The sequence below is a fragment of the Echinops telfairi genome, unplaced genomic scaffold (assembly GCF_000313985.2).
Source record: "Echinops telfairi isolate 266 unplaced genomic scaffold, ASM31398v2 ScPeMD7_7469;HRSCAF=8507_0, whole genome shotgun sequence".
NCBI classification, from domain to species: Eukaryota; Metazoa; Chordata; class Mammalia; order Afrosoricida; family Tenrecidae; genus Echinops; species Echinops telfairi.
Window position 1 is genome coordinate 43,590,519 of NW_022111372.1, and position 12,566 is coordinate 43,603,084.

The following is a 12,566-nucleotide window of genomic DNA, read 5'->3' on the forward strand; positions in this document are numbered from 1 at the left end:
AAAAGCACATTCATTTAAACACCTACACATATGAATGGAAGATAAGAAGTAAAATTAATAATAGCTCTGTGCCAGTTACTATGCTCCGCTTTGTATTTATTTTTCTTATTTTGTTTTCCTCAAAATTAAAATTTTTTGATAAATCATATGCCTGTTTTGTATAATGGCTGTGCCATTTTTTCACACAGGTATGGTGAGAGAATTACTGATCATTATTATTTTTCATATTTATTTTGCATAATAGTCATGTTAATGGTGTGAAGTGCCTTCTCTTGGAGATTCTTTAATTTTCTCTCCTTAGTAACTAAAGGTATTGAAGATCTTCACATGTGCTTATTTATCCTTTTATCATCTATCTTGGATAAATGTCTAATTAATATATCCCACCATTTATTTTTTAAAGACGTGCTTGACTTTTTTGATTAAATCATAGAAATTCTTTTTATATTCTGGATATCATACCTTCATCAGGTATATTATTTTATTTCATTCTGCAGGTCAACTTTTCAATTTTTTATAAAGGTCATGGATGCATAAAATATTTATCATTTGATGAAATACACATTTTTTTTGTTTACATTGTAGGGTGGGATGATCTCTCTATTAGATCTAGTTGGTTTATAAGGAGCCCTTGTGGTACAGTTGGTAAGCACTCAATTGCTAATCAGAGGGACAGTGGTTTGAACCCACCAGCCACTCCACAGGAGAAAGACATGACTCTCTGCTTCCATTAAGATTTTAAGCCTGGAAATACATATCCCTACGGAGCACTTCCATTCTTTCCTGTCAGGTTATTATAAGTAGGAGTTGACTCAACAGCAAAAGGTTTAAATGGGTTTACAATTCCATGCAACTCCTCTGTTTCCTTACTGGCCTTTGACCAGATAACCTGTCCATTATATAGAGTGGTGCTTTGAAGTGTTCTTGCAGAATGGGTTATTTCTCACTTCAATTCTGTTAATGTTTGCTTACAATTTAGGGCTCTGTTTTTAGGTGCAGAAGCTTTGGTAGTGTAGTGGGTTTTATGCTTGGTTGTTAACCCCAAGGTCTATTTTATATGACTGTGAAATCACACAAATTCATACTCTACTTTTTCAGTTTCTGAGTTTGAGAATTCATTACACTGGTCACATAGAACTCAGAACATATTACATAGAACAGTCACACAGAACATATTACAAACTTCTTTTAGGGCTTCTAATACATACCCAAAGGGCATGCCACTCTGCTGTAAGCACTCAACTCCAGCTATGTGGGCCAGTGAGCCAGTTCCCCTAATTAGATGCCCAGACTTACTCAACTCCACAAGTCAACCTCTTGCCCCAAAGCACTCAGCTTTCCTTGCTCTGTGAGCCAGGATGTCCACCACTGTGTCTCATGTTCCTGGCTCCTGGCTCCATGAGTGCTACTGGTCTTCAGCCATTCTGCTTATGGCACAACTGCCTTTTGGATTAGGGAAGTTCACTGCAGGGGGATCTTATAGTCTAGACTGTGCTCCACTCCTGGCTCTTACTGCTAAGGAGATCCTTGTCCCTGCTTTCAGAGGGCTTATTTTCTATCCAGCTGGATGGCCATAATAGTACATCATGTTAACAATTACTCACAGGCGTATCCTATCAGTGTCTTTACCCATCTTCTAACCCAGACCCATGTAGGAAAAAGTAATTTGATGGTTAATAGAGAGATTTTGGCTGGAAGAACCAGATTAAATAATTCCCTGCCCCTGCAATCACAATTTGCCTTTCCGTTTCTATTTTCAAGGTTCTCTTCTGTCCTTTAAAAACAAAACAAGCAAACAAAAAACTTTATTGTGAATTAAGTGGAGGTTTGTAGTTCAGAAAATTCTTGTATTCAAAAACTTACCTAACCTCCAATAGCTTGCACCTCACCCCAGCCCCGACTCACCTCTTGTTTCTCCTTGTTCCCTCTTGTAGGATATTATCTTCCCCTTCACCCAAGTTACCACCTGTCACCATCTAGCCTACAGCTTCTCTTTCCCATCTACCTCTGGCAACCATGAAAATTTGTTTATTTTGTTATGAAAATGTGCAACATGATGTTTTTTTCTTTTATAACAGTGTTCTCCGCAGTTTGTTTTCACTTCATCTTAGCATAGATTTAGTCAGTTGTCCTATTTGGAATCATTTAACTTTATGGATGCATAGATGTGAGTCCTTTTTTTTCAATCTTGTTTATTGTTATAGTCGAGTCAACTCGGACTCATAGTGACCCAGTACGCAATGAACACTACCATGTGTTGTTATGTTTGATCCCATATTGTGAGCAGGGGTTAATCAGTCTCTTTGTGGGTCATCTTAATGTCCTTTCCCAGGGACTGGTCTTTTCTGATGACATGTGCAAGGGATGTGAGACTAAGCCATCCTCACTCTCCTCATGGGAACAATCAAGTCTTCAGGCACTCAGCTATTATTTCTTCAAACGTTCTTTATATCCTTTCTCTCTATCTTCCTGAAATACCCACAGTACTGATGTAGATCTGCTTGATGGTGAATCAAGGGGCAGTGTGTATATACATATATATATATATATATACATGTAGATATTAGACGTTAGACACAGATATTTCAATCGTCGTATCTTTAAGTAAATATGCTTATTTCTTCTTTTGTCTGTTCTAATTTACATTTGGAACACTAAGATGATTTGTTTCTTTAATTTATTGGGCCTTTCAGCACTAGTGTTTTTGTTTTATTCCTTTCATCATTTCTTTTTAGACGTTCACATTTGGTTTATGCTTAGTTTTCATGATTTCCTTTATTTCTTATTTTGCATTCTCTTTTTGCAATTTGGACAAATTTACAATAGCTGTTTTAATTTTATGTATGGTAAATACAAAATGTCACTAGCATGTCTCTATTAAGACTTGTAGTTCACATGTTTCTCACAGAGAAATAATGAGGTTAACAAATGTTATCATAAATAGGAAATAAAGTTTGCATTAATGAGCTGCCTGACAGAGGCAAAAGTGAAATGTATTATTATTATTTTTCTTTTTACAGGAAGTTAGTTAACTGGCTCCCTCTGGGATTCACCTCAAAACTTTGCCTCTGTTAATAGAGTCACTGAGGACTTACAATTCGTGACACAGAACTTTTCTTAACTATCTCGCCCTTGATTTCAGTTTCCCCACCTCTAACATAAATTTGGCATAATCAAAAAAAGAAAGAATGTAGGTAATGCATATGCTAAAATCAGTCATGAAAATCAGGCTGTAGGTTTTGCATCTCACTGTCCATAGTTCCCTCACTTTTTTCAGTCTAACTGCCATGAGTCTGAGGAACATAACAACAAAGACTTCTGGGCAGTATAAAGATAAGGAAGTAGAGTGATTGATCAATTGGTACTGTTTTCGTGCAATCTCTTTTATGTAGATCTGCTTGATGGTGAATCAAGGGGCAGTGTGTATATACATATATATATATACATATAGATATTAGACAATTTGACCATTTTCAGAAAAATTATTTTATCAGATGCCAATCTAGCCCAATAATGGATAAAGAGTCTTTCTATTAAAAAAAACTAGGCAAGTACATAAATTGTTCTATATTCTTAAAGTGCTCACTCCTTTCCCTTGAGGTAGACCTTATATATTATTCTATTTGTCATCTATCTACCGATCTATCTCCCTGTCTCTCTATCTACCTATCTATCATCTATTCTCTACTTATTTATCTACTTTTTTACTCTTCTACTTCTTTCACCTCATTGGTATTTCCCCTCATGTGGTTTACTGAGCTACTATTTTGGACTATGAAAAGAGAAAGAACACCGAATGAGTGGATCACAAGTTTGGGTAGAACTTTGAAAAATTCCACAGACAGGAAATGACAACAAAAAGAAGGAAATATAAATTAGAGGAGAGAGATTAGTGGAGATATTAGAGAAAAAAAAGATGCTAGGAAAGAAGTTTCCTTTTTTTGTTTCTAAAAATTTAAATATCCTTCTAAGCATATTGCTTGTTTTGTTTCTAATGCTGTTATTTTGTTAAGAAAAGGTGGTTTACTTTTGGGTGTGGTGTGTGCTCACATATTATATGCACAGATTAATTCTCTTGCGGGAGCACAGGCTAGCAAATTTAGTTACTATATTTAAAGTGATCACAAATTTTATAATGTTATCATATGATCATTATGATTCATTATTCCATAAAGCTAACTTCTTGATGTACTTAGCATGTTTCTTAAAAGATGAAAGTAAGAATTTGAAACAGCTGGATCCACTTCGGTAACAATAATCATGAAAATAAAAATTCAATTGTTTAGAGGATTATATTTTTATTAATATTGAATAGTAAAAATAGTCAACAGTATTACATTCAGGGCATTAATCCTCATTTTAATTATGATAATTTATGTAACTTAGCAACTAGGAATAGAACACAAACCAATTCTCTGTCTTACTAAATGAGAATAATATTTTTTCAGATTTTTAAAGTAATGAAAAGAGTATGGTGCTGTTTTCAGCCACCGACGTTTCTTACTTTTAGTTTTGGATATTTTACATTTTTCTACAAAAATTAGTGCCTTTATAATAAATAGATAATGCTATTTTAATATTCTAGTATAAAGAAGCAGTGTACAGCATGTATGAGTATAGTTGATCCAGACTGTCAGCTTGGAATGTTAAAGTTTTTAATCGAAATATTAGTTTCATAATGTAGATCATGATTTGGAGATATATTTTATTCATATGCTTTTGAATCAAATTTTTTTGACTGAAATGTCCAATATAAAACATCAGTTCAAGATATTAGTAGCCTAACTGATGTAAAAGGACTTTATTTAACCTAATTATATTCATATGTTCAATTTTGTTTCTTCTTTTCTGTCATTCTAACAGACAATTTTTAATGGACAAAATGGGGGAAGAAAATTCCAGCACCATCGGTGAGCTCGTGCTTGTCGGGTTTTCCAATCACCCCCATGCTGAGGTGCCCCTCTTCTTTTTCTTCTCCCTGATCTATTTGGCAGATCTTTTTGGAAACACAGCCGTCATCACTTTAGTATTTCTTGACACTTCTCTCCAGACACCCATGTATTTTTTTCTCTGTCACCTGGCCTTCCTCAACTTGTATTTTAGCACACTTGTGGTCCCAAAGATGCTGGTTAATTTCCTTGCCACCAGGAAAGTCATATCTTACAACTTCTGCCTTGCTCAGACCTACTTTACGTTATTCCTAGAGGCAACTGAGTGCTTTCTGCTTGCAGTGATGGCTTTGGATCGCTATGTGGCTATTTGTTACCCACTTCGATATCGGATCATTATGAATTGGTCTGTGTGTTTGGCACTCTCTATAGGGGCCTGGACGATTGGCTTCTTTGCCTCAATAGTGCCTCTCTATTTCACAATCCCCCCACTGTGTGGTCCCTATGTTGTTGATTATCTTTTCTGTGAATTTCCCATTCTTCTTCACATGTTCTGTGGTGATACATCCCTGCATGAGACCTTGATGACTTTGGGAGGGGCTGGCACCGTGTTATTCCCCTTCTTCCTCATCATGCTCTCCTACCTTCGGATCTTACTGACGGTCATGAGAATCCACTCAGCTGCGGGCAGGAAGAAGGCCCTCTCGACATGTACATCTCACCTGACTGTGGTAACCTTGTATTATGGGACCGGATTAGTAAGGTATTTGAGACCCAAGTCCCTTTATTCTGCAGAGGGAGATAAACTGATCTCCTTGTTCTATGCAGTCATCAACCCCATGGCTAATCCTTTTATTTATAGCCTCAGAAACAAAGAAGTGAAGGGAGCCATGGGAAGAGTAATGGGGAAATACCAAAAAAACCCAAACAAATCATAGACGAGAATATTTAGTGATTAATTAAAATGGTTCAAAACTTCTGTTTGTATCCAAATCAGATGAGACTGCACTCACTCATGGAAACTTAGGTGCAGCAGATTTGCATATCTTCACATGCAAACACTCATCACATTTTCATAAGTGTGTGATAGTGCTTCCATTTCCAGTTAATCTTCCTCTTGAGTAAATATTTAGGCTTATTAGTGTATATAGTGTTAAAATAGTACCAACATTTTTGTCCATCAAATACTTTGATAACTCAGCCATACATGTCCTTGTCAATATCATTGTTACATCCTGCATTCACTTCCATTAGAATATTTCCTTTTAAAAAGTGTTTTTTTTAAAGCCTTCAGATGCTTTCAACTATTTTCAACATTTGGGTAATGTAAGCTAAAGTGCCAATGCTTTAACTGGGAGTAAAAAGATAGAGGCCAATTAGTATTTTTAAAAATTTTACATCATTAAATCTTAGAGAAAGAAAATATCTTTGAAATTGCTAATATTATTTTTTTAGGTGGGTAGAACTCAGTCTTCGAAAGACTTATTTTTTCTTTAATACTGTATATTTTAATTTAAGGTGTAGGTATTCTATATAAAATACAAAAAGACAACTGAATTATTTAACTTTATATTCACATGGAAAATAAGTTACTATGTTAAATAGTAAAAGTCATTTTGTCTAATTCACTCTGTACTTCAGTATAGTGGTGAAACATATATTTGCAATTATCGATTATCAAGGAATCACATATCAGTGAGTTAAATAATTTTTAATTTGACTGTAAAAAACAATTAATCTTAGGTTGAATTATGTATTAGATGTAAATCGTCGAGTAAATAACACAATCTCAATGTATCTCAATTTTTTCCATCTGGAAGAATCAGAAATTACAGTATTAGGTTGTTTAAAAGGTTGCCCCAGTAATGTCACTTCAGTGGATGATGTTTATCACCGTCTCACTATTTTCACTGTAACTTCCTTGGTTTGAAGAGTACATTTACAGAAAGGAAAATTTCTGGGTTGTGTGCAAAATGAGAAATTGTAGTGATTGACAATTTGATGTAATTCTTATGTTGTCCTTTTTATATAGCAGGAGATAGGGCAATTTGACCATTTCCAGGAAAATCCGTTTACCAGTATCAAGCTAGAACACAATAAAAACTTAATTAACCTTAGATGTTATCTTTTTCCAGTTATTATTCAGTGAGAAGTAATAATTTTGTGCTGAATTTTAAAATTAAAAGAAAATAAATAACATATTTAACTCACCAAATAGAAAACTTTTCACTGACCTTGCTAATTGTTATAAGTGATTTTTCTCCTTGAAATTGGTCATTCTATTCCCAAGACCAGGTAATACGTGCTTAGAATAAACTAAAAGAACTGCTCTTGTGTTTAGGAGATTGGTGTCCCTCCCTTCATTCCCAAATGTCTCCAGGCAGCCCACAATACTCACACAACTTGAAAAAGAAATAGATTATTTTAAATATCATAAAAAATTAAAAGGACTACAAGGTGCAATTATGAGTTCACAATGTGGATAAAAGTCAATTTCCTTAAGGATTAATTATGAGAAACTTTCTTCAGTGATAACGGCAGCATCATCCTCCCAGAAGTCTAATGAGAGTACAGTAGGGAAAGAAGTTTCTTCATTCTGGCTCAATACTATCTGCACACACAAATGAAGACAATATTTTTAGAACTTTAACTGTGAGGTTGATTTTTAAGAACAGAATTTTACTTTTTGGGAACAGATAATTGTTTAAATAACCTAGAGAAATTATGAGAATCCTAAGGTACCCCTTATGTGCCCCTTTTGTGTACATTTCTGTGTGTGTGTGTGTGTGTGTGTGTGTGTGCATGAGAGAGAGAGAGAGAGAGAGAGTATGGGGAGTGGGATGAGGAGAGAGAGAGAAAGAAGTTTAATCATATGTGGGGGGAGCTTTAATCAAGTATAAATTTAATACATTGCTGAATATTTAGAGGTAATGGATTTTGGTTGCTTTCAATGTTGCAGTTCATACCAACAGCAATGTTCTGAATCTCAGCAAGATATGATGATTACTCACGATAATATATGAAATATTTTCATTATAAACCTATTCTTCCTTACCTTCTGTTTTTTTGGTAAATGTCATTTATATCAGTGTTTGATTATATCTCCAACTGGGATATTTTTTCCTTGTATATTATTATCTTATTGAATCTGTTTTTTTCCTGTAACTTCTGGGGGATATAAATCTAAACTTATTGGAAAGCATCAGCATGGCTATTACCAAGAGGCACATATACCCAACTGGCAACCAATTCTAAATATTTTCTGTTGAACTTTTTGTATGAGATCTTGAAAGCATTAGAAATGTGTCATTTATATTTGATCTTACTAACATTACGTAATTTTTGTTTAGTTGTCATGAAGTTAATTCTGATTCCTTGCCCCCTTATATATCATAGAATAAAATGCTTGCAGTTCCTGTACCCTCTTCATGATTGTTGGTATATTGGAGTCCATGGCGATGGCTATTGTGCCGGTCTGTCTCATGAAGTGTTTTCTTCTTTTCCCCGGACCCCTTCCTCGACCAATTGTGATATCCTTTAAGGCGTGGCTTATCTTCTTGATACTGGCTCCAAAATAAGCCAGCACAAGTCTCGTCACATTTGCTTCTAAAGAGTATCCTGGTTGAATTTCTTCTAATGCTGATGTTTTTACTTCTGACAGTGCCAGTATATAAAGAATTCTTTACTGACATCACAATTCGTATGCATACATTCTTCTCTCTTCCTGCCCCACTGTCCAGTAATTGCATGTATATTATGTGATTTTTAAAATCAGGACTTTAGTTCAGACACATCCTAATCATCAAAATGGCATATTTGACTTTTAAAATTTTAAAGGGACTTTGGTTATGTGTATAATGGCTGATATGGACATTGTTTAATATCAAACAAATATATCAACAATGTAAAAAGAACTTATGCAAAAGGAGATTTTGGAGATGACCCTATCCAACTTCATATGCAGTTTAATCAATGAGGTGTACAGGGGAAACTAAATATTGATTTCTGACTTCAAACTCCAAGTTTTTCCAAGAGAACTCCATTTTGGTTAATCAATATTTTAAAATGTACAATATTGAATTATGTAAACATAATTATAAAACTTTCCGGTGAGTCGTATAGAGAGTTTCTTGTATAGAAGTGAAATAAAATGAATACATCTATTTCTCACTTGTCAACTATCTCGTTTTCAACATCTCCTATTTATCATTGTAAAAATCTACTCTCTGAATAATTTTCACCATAAGAATGTAAATCTGGCAGCAATGAACATGGTGGTGCAAGGTGAAAATCAAATGCTGACTGAAGTGGTTAATGTTGTGTATCACATAGGCTGGGTGGGCCAGAATAGTCAGTGGTTCATGAGTTCAAAGAAATCTGAACTCATATCACATCCAAAGGGCAGTTTGGGCATCATTAAGGGATACAGATCATGGTCCTTTTAATGTTCACTGATTTTTGAAGGGACAAAATCATGACTGTAGAGTGGATAGGGTAAGGTCTCCAAATGAAATTCTCACACACCAGTCCTTGCTACCTCAAGAATAAGCAGGTGCATTGTTATGATAGAAATGTTCCTTGGTGCCACTTTTCTGTGTTATTCTCACCAAAGCAGTTTTTACTTTTCATAGAGTTTCATCATAATAAACATACATTATCATCTGTGCCAGTTGAGAAAATCTACTGAAACTGACCTTTTGGTAGCTATAACTTTTTTTAAAAAATCAATTTACTGGGGGCTCATACAACTCTTATCACAATCCTTACATCCATCCATTGTGTCAAGCACATTTGTACATTCATTGCCCTCATCATTCTCAAAACATTTGCTTTCTACTTGAGCCCTTAATATCAGCTCCTCCTTCCCCCCCTCCCTCCTCGCTCCCCACTCCCTCATGAACCCTTGATAATTTATAAACTATTATTACTTTGTCATATCTTACACTGTATGACATCTCCCTTCATGCACTTTTCTGTTGTCCATTCCCCAGGGAGGAGGTTATATGTAGATCCTTGTAATTGGTTCCCCATTTCCAACCCACCCTCCTTCCACCCTCCTGGTATCACCACTCACACCACTGGTCCTGAAGGGATCATCCGTCCTGGATTCCCTGTGTTTCCAGTTCCTATCTGTACCAGTGTACATTCTCTGGTCTAGCCAGATTTTTAAAGTAGAGTTGGGATTATGAGAGTGGGGGGAGGAAGCATTTAAGAACTAGCTAATTTTTTATCTGACCTCTCTGCCAGTAGATTCCCTTAGAAAATAATAGTTTACTCTTTTTTCTTTTTTGAGTAAAGATACTTCAATGAGACAAAGAACCATGTATTATGCAAAAACTTGCCTGTAGCCATTCAGTGATTATAAAGACATATCTTAACTCAATAAAAACAATATCACATGTATGTACTATTTTGATGAAGATAATTCAAAAATGGTTACAGGAGCACATAAACAGACATGCAAGCCAAATTCTGAAGATGACATCAAACAAGGAATATTATAGCTGAAGTCAGATGTATATTGGCAAAAAGAGAACACCAGAAAGATGTTTACTTGTGTTTTAATGACTGTGTGTATCATAGCAAACTATGGATAACATTGTGAAACATTCAAATTTGCTGCTGAGCCATTATAGAAAAGTGTTCAGTTCTGTAATTGTATTTCCCAATTCCAGTATTACTGGTTTTTAAAAATGTTTTCTTGCTTTGTTAAAATTCTTATTTTGTTCATGAACCATTTTCCTGGTTTCAGTGAGTTATTTATCTACTTCCTTTAGACCCGTTGAGTATACTCAGAACAGTGAGTTCAATTGTCAACATGTTCCACTCCCTTGAGGATGGATTTTGTCTTTTTAAATTGATATTTTGGATGTCCCATCATTGCTTGTCTCTATATGCAGTATTTGTGTCTACTGTGGTTGGTGTAGTAAATTATTTACTATGATAACTCTGGACACTAGGTTCGTCCCATTTTCTCGTCTCCATTTTTATTCCTTTAATAATTATTATAGTAATGAAATGAAATTTATGATTCTCTGTTGTCCCTTCCATTAAGAGTCTCCTTGCTCAGTTGTGCTTCTTGTCACACTTTACCTCTAGGCTGTTCGAATGAGCCTTCGGGCTGTGTCACTTCAACTCCAAATTCTATGGCGTGTCGCAATTGGTCTGGTCAATTCCCACCATATATTGTATTAATCCTACTGAATGTATTACTTTGAAACCAGTTGTCTGTCTCAAAGATACTAGTTATGCCATTCTAGTACCTTCCTACGATTTGTCATGACTTAATTTCTGTGGTTGCTCACCGTAAATAATCTTCCCTATGAGCAGCACCTACCACTCATTTGTTGGATTGTTGTTCAGTAGTGCTAGTGTGGTGCTCGGATGCTAGAAGCAATGCCACCAAAGAGTGGTTATGTGTTGGGCTGTGGTGCTCATGGTTGGCAGTATGAAACTACCAACAGCTCCATGGGAGGCTTTCTATTCCTATAATAGTTACAGTCTCAGAAACCCACTTGGCAGTTGCTGGTAGTCAGCATGACTTGCTGGCAGTGAGTTTGGTTTTTGTGGGGTTACTCAATGTGAAGAAGATTAGGTAGGGTTTCCAGAATAAGAACAGACTAGGGAGAGGGAATTGACTTGTTTATTTATTTCCTGCTCATCATATTTTAAAAAGTGAGTGTTTTCCAAATCACATTGTTGTGCCATTTAGTAGAGGCCTTGAATTCATTCTGTGTTCATAAATGCCTGGAAAATATTAATAATACTCCACAGAAAACAAAATGAATTCAGCACACGTGGCAATGAGCCACTGTTTTCTTATAAACACTTATTTTTTGAATCTAAAAGTTTTGCTTGCTTTTTTAAACGTTTAATTCAAGTAACTAAATTGATGACATTGAAGTTTACAGTCTGCAATTATAGGTCTTTAGCTCAGGTTATGTTGAATTAGTGATTATATTATGCAAGATTTTGAAATATAATTAACCAAATGAAGTGAGGCAGTCATTTTCTTTCCTTGAAATCAGTAATGAAAAATCTAATTAAGAGTTGTGATAACAATAAAGATGATTACATGCTTAATTTGAGTAATTCTAGGATAAGTCTCACTATCATATCTCCCATTGCAAACAAACTCCTTTAAGGTCACTTTGGTATTTAACTTGTGGATTGAGGTCTCTTTAAGGGAAAGTTTACTTTTCTAAAACAAAAGTAATAATATATTTCATTTTCTGTTAGATATTTGATATGCCCCCAAAAGAAGCTTTAGAAGTAACACTATGTGCCTTCTCTATATAACACTATGTTTATATGGAGAAAACTGTTTAGATTTTCCCCACAAAATGCACATGTGCAAGGCATATCAATTTGCTCTTTAAAAAAATGCATTACATTATCATTGGCTTATGCCCATTGTTTAGGATTTGTCTGAGTAATTAAGACATTTGTATGCAATTACCACCCACAGCTCTGGGCAGGGTAGTAGGAATCATATACAATTTCTAAAAAGAAAAACAGGACTATTTCAAAGAATAGTTTTGGTATGAAAATGGCTTACCCATCTGGGAAACAGACTGGGGTTTTAGGAAGAGATGCTTTGTTGATAGATTTTTCTCAGGAAACTGCGTAGATGGTTCATTTTCCTTGCAAAGACATGATGTTATATCTGTTTCTAAC

At 35.1% G+C, this 12,566-nt stretch overlaps 2 protein-coding genes across 2 annotated transcripts in view; one reads left to right on the forward strand and one right to left on the reverse strand.

Moving 5' to 3' along the window:
• The window catches only part of LOC115873515 (olfactory receptor 6M1-like), a 17,426-nt gene extending 15,450 nt beyond the window's left edge, over positions 1–1,976 (reverse strand). The window contains exon 1 of the mRNA XM_030888730.1: positions 1,906–1,976. Within this exon, the coding sequence (XP_030744590.1) occupies positions 1,906–1,976 (71 nt within the window). The remainder of the gene's footprint in view (positions 1–1,905) is intronic.
• A 2,897-nt stretch (positions 1,977–4,873) lies between these two features.
• Positions 4,874–5,827, forward strand: LOC101644718 (olfactory receptor 10A7-like). Its single transcript, XM_004697237.2, has one exon. The coding sequence runs from the start codon at positions 4,874–4,876 to the stop codon at positions 5,825–5,827; it is 954 nt and encodes a 317-aa protein (XP_004697294.2).
• The last annotated feature ends 6,739 nt before the right edge of the window (positions 5,828–12,566 follow it).